General features: G+C 39.3%; 1 protein-coding gene across 6 annotated transcripts in view; it reads left to right on the top strand.

Annotated features, from left to right (window-relative positions):
* The window catches only part of chchd3a (coiled-coil-helix-coiled-coil-helix domain containing 3a), a 63047-nt gene that overhangs the window by 37375 nt on the left and 13221 nt on the right, over positions 1–12451 (top strand). For all 6 annotated transcript variants that reach the window (XM_077710055.1, XM_077710054.1, XM_077710051.1 and 3 more), the window contains one exon: positions 5090–5160. In XM_077710055.1, coding sequence (XP_077566181.1) covers positions 5090–5160 — 71 coding nt within the window. The remainder of the gene's footprint in view (positions 1–5089; positions 5161–12451) is intronic.

The following is a 12451-nucleotide window of genomic DNA, read 5'->3' as shown; positions in this document are numbered from 1 at the left end:
GCACTTTATTGGTTTTATCCTTTTGATGAACAAAAAAGATGATTGAAAAGCAGCGTTTAGAAAGAAGCAGTTTTTGAATCTATTTGCGAAAAAGGAAGCGGCGCCACGGCCATTGTTCAATAACACGTTCATCAATTTGTCAACACATTCCCTTCACATGCCAGAGCGAGGCTGGAAGCAAAGAATAATCTGACAGAATCCTGATAAGTTTGGGGAAAAGTTCCTCTCCGTGCATCTCTCAAATGTCCGGTTTTGTTTCTGTGATTTTGCAACTTTTTTCCATAGTATCTCCCCTTGCCATACTTTGCCCTCTGTCCTTTTACCTCGGGCTACTCTCGACATATTTCACTTTGTTGGAAAAGTAGCAGAAGAAGAGCACAGTGGAACTGAGCCAGAGAGAGAGAGAATATAAGGCTGATATATATTGCACGTCTGTTTCAATCCAACATGGTCATCCATCAGTGCGGCTTCCCGTGACAGGCCATCAGCGCGCTCGCAGGCAGCTGAGCCTCCTCCGCCGTTGCCTTCGCCGCTACCTCTCATTGGGCCCACAGCCAGTAAATAGCCTCTGAAAACAATATCTATATATTTATTACATCTTCACTCAATACCTGCCCGCTGTAAAACCATCTCATATTTAACAATCAAGCGGCTTGCGTTTTGCCACTTTTTGGCCACGTCTGTCCGTGGCGTCTGTGCTTTGATGTTTGGTCGCCGTTTTTTTGGTCGCCGGTCTTTTGGTTGCCGGTAAAATGGTGACGGAGAGTTTACTGTTGAAACCAGCTCTCACAATTATTTTCATAAGAGAGAGTTTAATATCTAAAAGGAAGAGTTTATTATCTAATTACTGTTTAATATCTAAGTACTGTTTAATATCCAAGTACTGTTTAATATCTAAGTACCGTTTAATATCCAAGTACTGTTTAATATCTAAATACAGTTGAAACCAGCTCTCAAAATTGTATTCATGAGAGAGTTTAAAATCTAACCACTGTTTAATATCGAAGTACTGTTTAATATCTAAGTACTCTTGAAACCAGCTCTCAAAATTACATCCATGAGAGAGAGTTTAGTATCTAAATATGTACTGTTTTCAACAGTACTTAGATATTAAACAGTACTTAGATATTAAACTCTCTCTCATGAATCAACAGTAGATATTCAGATATTCAACTTTCTCTCATGAATATAATTTTGAGAGCTGGTTTCAACAGTACTTAGATATTAAACAGTACTTAGATATTAAACTCTCTCTCATGAATATAATTTTGAGAGCTGGTTTCAACAGTAAACTTTCTGTCAACATTCGACCGGCAACCAAAAGACCGGTTACGCCGTCCACCAATCTATCTCTCACACAGCATTTTCCCTCCTCGCAGTGTGCAAATGCTTTCTTTTCTGCCAGCTTTTTCTCATCTTTTCTAGCTTGGTTTCAAAGCCGGTGTATTCATGGAATTTGTTTTGTTTTTGGTTTCCCGCGCGTGGCTACGTCGATTGCATCAGTCATATAACGACGATGGATCATCTTGGATTGGATTGGATTGTATAACTTGATTCATCCCGTATTCGGGAAATTTTGTTGTCACAGTAGCAAGAGGGTGAGAATACAGACACAGAAAAAGACATTTTAGACATAAATAGATAGGTAATAAGTCAGTTAATAAATAAATACATGAATAAATATATAAATAAATAAGCATGTTGCTGAAATATATTTATATATTTATATACATACATATATAAGCACATATATACATACACATAGATGTACATGCATGCATACGGTAGGTCCTAACACTTAACTAGAAGTTCCTTATAGTTCGCCTATTAAAGGTTTTTTGTTAACTTAAATTCACTTTTTTCCTATTCACTGTAACTCCTGCTTAACTACAAATAAGCACCAAGAAAGCTATTAACACCTGCAGTTGTTTGTTCCCATTCATTAAAAATCTATCTTCCTTCGTTCCAATTAATTTGGTTTTTTTTCCAGCTTTCTGTGGTACATTAGCAAGATCAACTTAATTTGTCTTCTGACATGCCAAAACAGAATTTCATTTCATTTTCTTCAAAGTGGATTGCAGTTCATTTGTTTGCAGGGTAAACACGGCTTGAGGTTCCGTATTTCTGCGGGGAAATAAATGCCAATTTTAACAGAATGTTGACATTTGTACGGAAGCAATTGCTCGACATGCTACTTTTCACTCAAAAGTATTTCCCAAGTAAACACTTTTTTTCAAACTTTTTATAAATGGGCCATTTGTGGACACCTGAATAGTTTTTTTCAATTAAACAAAATGACCGTTGTCTCACAAATGGATCATTATTCAGTGGTAGAACAATTTGAGACACTAATTGCACTTTTTTTGTGTATCAGTGTGTGATCACGGTGCTCGGACTTTTGGTCGCCAGTCAAATGGTGACAGAGTTTAATGTTGAAACCAGCTCTCAAAATTATATTCATGAGAGAGAGTTTAATATCTAAGTACTGTTTAACATCAGTACTATTGAAAACACTGGATATTTAGGTATTAAACTCTCATGAATATAATTTTGAGAGCTGGTTTCAACAGTGCTTAGATATTAAACAGTACTTAGATATTAAACAGTACATAGATTTCAAACAGTGCTTAGTTATTAAACAGTACTTAGATAATAAACAGTACTTGGATATTAAACACTACTTAGATATTAAACAGTACTTAGATATTAAACAGTACTGAGATATTAAACAGTACTTAGATATTAAACAGTACATTGATTTTAAACAGCGCTTAGTTATTAAACAGCGCTTAGTTATTAAACAGTACTTAGATAATAAACAGTACTTGGATATTAAACAGTACTTAAATATTAAACAGTACTTAGATATTAAACAGTACTTAGATATTAAACAGTACTTAGATATTAAACAGTACTTAGATATTAAACAGTACCTAGATATTAAACAGTACCTAGATATTAAACTCTCTCTTAGATATTAAACTCTCTCTCTTAGATATCAATCTCTATTTCTTAGATATTAAACTCTTTCTTAGATATTAAACTCTCTCTCACGAATATAATTTTGAGAGCTGGTTTAAACAGTAAACTCTGTCACCAAAAGACCGCTGACCAAAAGTCCGGCGACAAAACGTCCGGTAACGGTGCTCACTAGTTCTTCAAACGTAGTACTCTTGATCTTTTCCCATACCATTTTTCACCTTTTTCACACCAGAGAATGTTTTTTATTCCACTTTCGGGATTGCTCCAAGAATCCGATTTCATTTTTGCAGCTTCCCTCTCTATCCCTTTTTTTCCCCATGTCTCGCACAGCTTCTTTGGATAAAATGAAAAGCTCTCTGTTCAAGGCCAAAAAGGGCACAGAGACCAAAGCCTGATCTTACAATTTAGTTTTTTCTTACTTTCCTTAGTTTTCATTTGTCAAATCCAAAACGGGCAAGCATCAAATTTAAATTTCTTATCCATATCCAATAGCTGTGGTGGTATCAACACATTGCTTTAAATCTTTAAGACAGGTCTACCTATGGGCCTGAAATATAGCCACAAAAGGCAATTGACTGAAATGTAACCATGAATCAATTATCAATTGAGTTGCGACTAATAAATGAACAAGCGATCATTCATTTGACTTAATGGAAAACAATGGCCTGGTTCAATTCTTGCATCTCAAGCACATAGAAAGGTTACATGAAATGTAATTTACATAGCCATGTCACCAAATGAGGCTCATCTTTTTGAATTAGTAGGTACGGGTGTCCCATGTGTGTCAGAGCATTTTTCACAATTGTCATCTCCAACATGAATATTGATCTTTTTTTTTTTCTTTTTTAGCAGTCAAGCCTATTCTTATTGATCTTCTTCAAATGATGACAAATGTCTTCTTTTACAAAAAGAGAGAGCGGAGATAGATAAAATTCATCCAACCGACTACTGGTTCATATATACTGTTCCTTGTATTCATTATGGAGTTCAGTACGTGTTCAAAGGATGGCTTTTTTGGCCATTTTGTGTAAAACATCTCTCCTTTTTTCTTTTCTTTACCTACTCCATCAAAGTGTCCATTGCATTTTAGTGCCTCCCTATTGCTCCATCATAAATGGTCACAACAGGCAGCCAGGTCAAGGGATGGAGACCTTCCTTGAGTAGTATAAATGTTGTTGCACTGAGGTTATATGGCCATGTTTGAAGAAGTCATTTGGATGGAGTGGCTGTGTGACGACATCATTTACGACAGACCGGCCCGGGTCACTTTCCTGTTGACTAGTGAACCTTTGACCTTGCATGACTGCCACTAGATATCACCAATGTTCCCTCTAATTTTTCGTTGGTCTGGGCAGAAAGACAACCTCCCTTAGTGCACTGAGTACCAGTGTGAGTGACATCATCATTGCCCGCTATGGGCACACCAGTATCACACCTTCCATAAGCAGGGGCGATCGGACGTTTGGTCGCCGGTCTTTTGGTCCCTTTTGGTCCCCGGTCTTTTGGTCGCTGGTCAAATGGTGACACAGAGTTTACTGTTTAAGCCAGAGTTTAATATCTAAGAGGGAGAGAGAGAGAGAGTTTAATGTCTAAGCGAGAGAGTTTAATATGTAAGAGAGAGAGTTTAATATGTAAGAGAGAAAGTTTAATATCCAAGTATTGTTTAATATTTAAGTACATTTGACAGAGTAACAGTGTGAGCGATAGCATCATTGCTTGCTATGGGCACACCAGTATCACAGATGCCATGAGCAGATGCATGTCAATGTTCCCTCTAATTTTTCATAAAAAATATGCTGTAAAACACAAAAAAACATAAGAGTGGACAGAGCTACTGTCACTGGCTGCCCCGTAAACGGCGCCATTATGGGGAAAGGGGTAAAAAAAAAAGTTTGGATTTTATTTACTGCGCGCCGTATGATTGCTGCTGTGCAGAGAAGAGTAGTGTGCAGCTTAGAGGGAACATTGGATATCACTTTGCTCAAGGGTCTTGATCAGGCTATTGTTTTTTTTGCACTCTGAAAAGCAACCTTTCGCTGTTTTGCTCAATGCACAATGACACCAAGAGTCATTTGGTCATTAAGCTGTTTTTGTTTTGTCCCTCCAGAGCGCCGAGTTCTACAAGACGACCACAGAGAACTACCATAAAGCAGCTGATCAAGTGAATGCCAAGTTCAAGTAAGTTCAATAAATAAAGCCTATTTTCCAGATGGCGGGTATATAGCCTGTTCTACCTTTTACGTACGACCTGTGTTTGTGTGTTTAAATATGTGCCACGTTGCATTTGTAGCTTTTAATCGCTTAATAAGTGCAATTACAAATAAAATAATGGATAAATGCATTTATTTTTGGGGGGATTTCGTAACTACCGTATTTTCACGACTATAAGGCGCACTGCATTATAAGGCGCACCCTCAATGAATGATATTTTTTCCATATATAAGGCGCACTGTCTATTTTGGAGAAAATGTAAGACTTTTAAGTGCGCCTTATAGTCGTGAAAATACGGTAATCTTTTTCGTATCTCATTTGATTATAAAACATTTTCAAACCTGAACCCTTCGTACATAGAGGCATTCGTAAGTAGAGGTCAGACTGCTTAACTTCAAGAATATCGCAGTACTTTGGCAACATAAGTACAGAAGACAAACTTTCTTCTATAAAGTCTATCACCGGTCTTACAGGAGCTAACCAGCCCATATGGTGTGTACATATAGATATGGTGTGTTTGCTATCCCATTAACCCTGATTACGAAAAGATTGATTGCTATTTGAGGCAATTAGCCAAGGATGGAAAAACAAAGTAGCACGTCTGCAACATGTATCCGACGAACACGTAACCCAAGTAGTCAAAGAAACTCTTCCTAGTCTGGTTCCATCCGTCTTCTTAATAAGGGGGCCATTAGGCTCCATAGTAATGTAGGGAAAGTGGATGAGGAGGTCTCGAGGGGTGGGGCTTAAATTGGGCCCCGGGCCTCAGGAGGCCTAGTTGATTGCGTTAGTTTGTCATTAGCCAGTGCTAACACCGGGATCATTGTCTCCCTCAGAAATGCTGGAAACTGATTAGCGAAGCCCACCAGGAGTGTATTGCTAGACTTCCACAGGCTGGAGATGAAACTACCCAAATCGTATTAAAGCGAGAGGCGAGGGGGGGAAAATCACTCACTGGAATGACATTAGTGCCAAATGACGATACGGACCACGACTGGGTGGGTAGTCATGTGACACGGGTGTGTGTACAAAGATGTTCGATTGGTTGATCGGATTAAAGGGACTGCATTAGGACGATGGTGACTGGATAATAATGTCGAGAAGGGGGGGTTCTGTGTGCGTAGTTGCGTGTTAATGAAATGTCAAGAAGGTCTGGTGGTCCACGGGATGCAGTGAGGGGATCTGAGAGGTGGGTTCGTTAGATGGAACTAGTGGCGGGCCATCAGGACCTTCAAGGCCTTCTCTGTTGGCTTAAGAAATATCTGAATCATATATTATATTTTGTTCATCAATACTTATTAAATAATTCCAAATTGTCTATTAGCTTTCTTTCATTTTTTTCATTGTTTTGGTGACAGAAAGTTTACTGTTGAAACCAGCTCCCAAAATTATATTAGTGAGAGAGAGTTTAATATCTGAATACTGTTTAATATCTAAATACTGTTTAATACCTAAGTACGGTTTCATATCTAAGTACTGTTTCATATCTAAGTACTGTTTCATATCTAAGTACTGTTTCATATCTAAGTACTGTTTCGTATCTAAATACTGTTTCATATCGAAGTACTGTTTCATATCTAAGTACTGTTGAAACCAGCTCTCAAAATTATATTCATGAGAGAGTTTAATATCTAAGTACTGTTTAATATTTAAGTACTGTTTAATATCTAAGTACTGTTGAAACCAGCTCTCAAAATAATATTAGTCAGAGAGAGTTTAATATCTAAATATCTACTTATTTCAACAATACTTAGATATTAAACAGTACTTAGATATTAAACAGTTCTTAGATATTAAACAGTTCTTAGATATTAAACAGTTCTTAGATATTAAACAGTTCTTAGATATTAAACAGTTCTTAGATATTAAACTCTCTCTTTCTTAGATATTAAACTCTCTCTCATGAATATAATTTTGAGAGCTGGTTTCAACAGTAAACTCTGTCACCATTTGACCGGTGACCAAACGTCCGAGCACCGATAACTCATTCCATCATTGTGATCACCTCTAATTTGAATGAATCAACCCAATCAAGTGAATTATGTGGTCAAAAAGTGCATGTTTTCTGCTGCCCAATAGGTCCAATAATGCCAAAGTCACTCAGCTGCTTCTTTACGGCTGGACTATGCTAACATAATTCATTAAAATCAACCTCAAGAAAAAAGGGAATGAAAATGCCTTCCAGTATATGCATTTTTTGGGGGTGTCAATAAACAATCCATAGCAAAACCATCGTATGCAATGTACAAAAGGTGTTATGGGTTTTCCGCCCCGCAGCATCCAATAGGGTGCTTTGATTCCAGAAGCACAGCACGGTCATTTTCCTCGGTGGTGTTGAAAAATAAATGAAAGTGTGAGAGGTGGGGCCACTTGGGAGGCCAGGATGTGTGCGTATACATACGCGCTAGTCGTTTTATGTAGTTGTTTGTGTATATAGGTGTGTGTGTGTGTGTGTGTGTGGCAGCTGCTCCTTGCCATTTTCTATTCCCGCCAGAGTTTGATAGAACGCTCCCAACTGAAACGAGACGAGCGCCATTCTGACCTCATTACATCCTTTGGCTGTCAGTACAGGGAACTTGAAGGGACTTTTGTCACTTTATAGCATGACACATGATTGCGATAGAGGCTTTCTGGAGGCGCATAATTCTACAAAGTCGCCCATAGCGCCGTGGTCAGAGTTCAAAACCAGGGTGTAGAAAATGTGATGCATATAAATGACTTGCCTTCAAATAGAAGTTTAAGGAATGTAAATGATTTTCTGACAAGTAAATTTGTGCCCCACTGCTTTCATTTGACGAGGCAATTAATCACTGTTGTTGAGTGGAGGTGTGCGGAGGCCAGCACTAATCAACTAAGTACGCGTAGAGTCGTAAATTCAATTCAAATACTCTATTCTGAGAAAGAAAATACGCATATTCATTTGAAAGGGATCAAATGCTAATAGAAAACTGATTTGGATAAATTCGATTGCTTAAAAATGGAGGCTAAAATGTGAACTTGCAGGAGGTTTAAAAAAGTAATCCTATAGTGGTTGATTTTATTAGATGATTAGCTTTAATGCATCATCTTGCTTTTGTAGATCTATGCTGCACCTTTCTTACTTATACAGTGGTAACTCGAGATACGAGCTTAATTTGTTCCAGGAATTAGCTCTTATGTCGATTTTTTTTCGTAATTTAAATGAATGTTTCCTTATGAAATGAACTAAAACAAATTAATTCCTTCCAACTCTGAAAAAACATCAAAAACAGGATATTGGATTGGAAAAAAAGTTTTATTTGTTCTAATACGTGATCTATTAACATCGCCGGTGTTTTGGTCGCCGGTCTTTTGGTCGCCGGTCTTTTGGTCGCCGGTCTTTTGGTCGCCGGTCTTTTGGTCGCCGGTCTTTTGGTCGCCGGTGTTTTGGTCGCCGGTCTTTTGGTCGCCGGTGTTTTGGTCGCCGGTCATTTGGTCGCCGGTCTTTTGGTCGCCGGTCTTTTGGTCGCCGGTCTTTTGGTCGCCGGTCTTTTGGTCGCCGGTCTTTTGGTCGCCGGTCTTTTGGTCGCCGGTCTTTTGGTCGCCGGTCTTTTGGTCGCCGGTGTTTTGGTCGCCGGTCTTTTGGTCGCCGGTGTTTTGGTCGCCGGTCATTTGGTCGCCGGTCTTTTGGTCGCCGGTCTTTTGGTCGCCGGTCTTTTGGTCGCCGGTCTTTTGGTCGCCGGTCTTTTGGTCGCCGGTCTTTTGGTCGCCGGTCTTTTGGTCGCCAGTCAAATGTACTTAGATATTAAACGGTACTAAGATATTAAACTCTCTCTTAGATATTATGCTCTCTCTCTTAGATATAATTTTGAGAGCTGGTTTAAACAGTAAACTCTTTTTCAACATTTGACCGGTGATCAAAAGACCTGCGACCAAAAGACCGGCCACCAAAAGACCGGCCACCAAAAGACCGGCCACCAAAAGACCGGCCACCAAAAGACCGGCCACCAAAAGACCGGCCACCAAAAGACCGGCCACCAAAAGACCGGCCACCAATAGACCGGCGACCAAACGTCCGGTCACGGCCTCTCGCCTCCGCTGTCTGCTTGTATATCACAATTTGTCTCGAGATAAATATTTGCCTAAAATTTTACTCGTATCTCAATGTCTCTTATGTCGAGGTTCCATTTTACAACAAAAAAAATCACGTAACAACACAGTAAATTCGTCACACCATTTTTACCATTCACCTGCTCTCTGACAGTAGATAAGCGCCGTCGCTTCCCTGACTTAAACGCCATGTTGGTCGCTGGTTCGTTTTTTTCTCGGGCTGATGTTTTATCACATCGTCCGGCGTTTCAATACGTGACCTTTCCCGCGTGGCACGTACGGTAGGGTGCGTGCACGGCCCAGGCACCGGACGCGGCGTCCCGAAGGGCCCAACTGCCAGCCACGGCGGAACGTGAAAGATGTGAGATTATGCAAAGCGCTGAAAGAAAACGGGATCCTAAGCTTCCCTGTCAGCGCTAACCTTTCGGTAGGGCGTCTTTGCTCACTTTAACCCGACTCCCAGCTGAATTGTCGCCACGAATGGTGAGGAATGAATAGCAGCTGTAACGTTTTGTTAGACATACCTTGATGTAAGCATTTACGTGGAGATCAGGCCGTATTGTTAGGCTTTTGTGTTTGCAACTGATTATGTATGTGTGTAACATTTCCCGGTTGGCCACGGAGAATGGGAGCTCATTTTTGTTTGTCACTTGGCTGTCGCTCATCCCCTTCCCTGCAGGCTAGAAAAAGTTACTTTGTCTATTGTTTATTTAATGCTTTCCCTTGAAAAGCTCTTTGCGCCTTTTATTCTCTTTAGTTTTTTTAATCCTGTTGACAATAGCCATAGACACAGTCTTTATTTTATTTCAAGGTGAATATAAAGTGCCCACGGCGTTTCTGAGGAATCCTCATAATAGGATGAAGTTGTGAAATTTACTTAAGTGGAGTTTGGGCCGTGACCAGACATTTGGTTGCCGGTCTATTGGTCACCGGACGTTTGGTCGCCGGTCTTTTGGTCCCTTTTGATCGCCCATTAAATGTACTTGGATATTAAACAGTGCTTAGATATTAAACAGTACTTAGATATTAAACAGTACTTAGATATAAAACAGTGCTTAGATATTAAACAGTACTTAGATATTAAACAGTACTTAGATATTAAACAGTACTTAGATATTAAACAGTACTTAGATATTAAACAGTACTTAGATATTAAGCAGTACTTAGATGTTAAACAGTATTTGGATATTAAACAGTACTTAGATATTAAACAGTACTTAGATATTAAACAGTACTTAGATATTAAACAGTACTTAGATATTAAGCAGTATTTAGATGTTAAACAGTATTTGGATATTAAACAGTACATAGATATTAAACAGTACGTAGATATTAAACAGTACGTAGATATTAAACAGTACTTAGATATTAAACTCTCTCATGAATATAATTTTGAGAGCTGGTTTCAACAGTAAATTCTCTGTCACCATTTGACCTGCGACCCAAAGACCGGTGACCAAAAGACCGGCGACCAAAAGACCGGCAACCAAAAGACCAGCGATCAAAAGACCAGCGACCAAAAGACCAGCGACCAAACGTCCGAGCACCAGTTTGGGCTAGCAATGCAAAAAAACGTGTTTGTGTGGAGTTTATGAGGAAAGGTTTGAATTAGGAGTAGACAGCTTACATATTTTGATCCAACAATATTCCATCTACTCAGCATTTAGTGTGCATAAATCCGAATCCTTTGGGACCTCTTTTATTGCTTCACTTTCTGACTTCAGGAAGTAGCCAAAAGCTGCCAAATTAGTAAAAAAAAGTACCATGCAAAATGTAAATAAGGTGTTAAGCCAGGGCTTTTGCTTTCTTGGCAAGTGCTGCTATTAGTTTAAATGACAAATAGCCATGCCTACAAAATGAGCAAAGCAATTAGTTGTTGATTATGAAGCAAAAAACAGCAAACTCATTAGTCAAGATGGCACAAGTTCATTTTGTAGTTGAGGGGAAAATGGGCCTGTGTGGCCATCAGGTGAGGCGGATGGATCAGAAATACAACTTCAGGAGCAGTTTAAGAAAGAGTGAGATCAATTTAATAGGAAATAGGTTTATTACCAGATTGCAGAATGGGGAGAAAGCTCAAACAGCTATGAACCGCTCACATTCTGTTGTCCTTACAACTCTCTCTGAATTAACAGTGGGTCAATTTCTATATAGGAAAACAGGGCATAGTATGGTTTCTATGACAATGACTAAACTCTGGGCAAAGTTTGATTAATCAGTGGCAGGTCTCCAAGGCAACGACCAAGGGCGAAGTCCGGTTAATCCAGGGGTGGGCTAACTTTTAGGGCCAGGGGCCACATTGACTTAAAAAATTTGACAGATGGGCCGACTCAGCACAAGATACGATACATATAAAAAAAGTGCATCCGTTAACAGTACATATGAAACAAACAAACAAAAAGGACTAAAGTATTAACATACTCATCACTCATCATTCAAGTATAAAGTACACAGTCAAGTAAAAAGGAATGTATTAAGAAATATAAAAATGTCATTTAAAAGAATAGAGGGGTTGTAAAACACGAAAAACAAATGAGAGTGGACAGAGCTACTGCCACTGGCTTCCGTGCAACGCCGCCATCTTGGGGAAAAGAAACAAATACATTATTTGGACAATGTCAGTGGGCCGGATTAAAACGCCTCGCGGCCCGGATGTGGCCCACGGGCCGTAGTTTGCCTATCTCTGGGTTAATCAATGTCAAATCTCCATGTTCCAACCAAACTCCGGCCAAGTTTTGTCAGGAGTGGTTGGATTGCCTTTCCTGGCATGACGTCACGATAACTATCAGCTGTCACTAATTACGTGATTAGATTATTTTTGGTATTTAAGCATTATGATTTTCTGTGGACGCTGTCGGATCGTTCTGGGTTAGTTCTGGTTTCGTTTCCTGTTAATCCTCGTAGTAATTGCTGTTTCCATTTGACGCCACGCCGCATGTTCTTTTCGTTTGTAATGAGTGGTCAAGCCAAGTTGTTTAAGTTATGTTACCCCGTTTATTAAATCAACCTACAAGAGCTACAGATCTGCCTCACCTTTCCATTTACTTCGGTGACTCTGCATCTGGGTTCAACTTACCCTACGATCGCGTCGCACTACGCGGCGAGATCGTAACAAGTTTCTTATGACAACGATGTTTCAATACTTACAAAAACTGATACAAAATGAACAAGCAATTGCCAAGCGACTTTG

This window comes from Stigmatopora nigra, chromosome 23 (genome assembly GCF_051989575.1).
Source record: "Stigmatopora nigra isolate UIUO_SnigA chromosome 23, RoL_Snig_1.1, whole genome shotgun sequence".
NCBI lineage: Eukaryota > Metazoa > Chordata > Actinopteri > Syngnathiformes > Syngnathidae > Stigmatopora > Stigmatopora nigra.
Note: the sequence above shows the minus strand (reverse complement) of the source record. Positions and strands in the feature narration are given on the sequence as shown.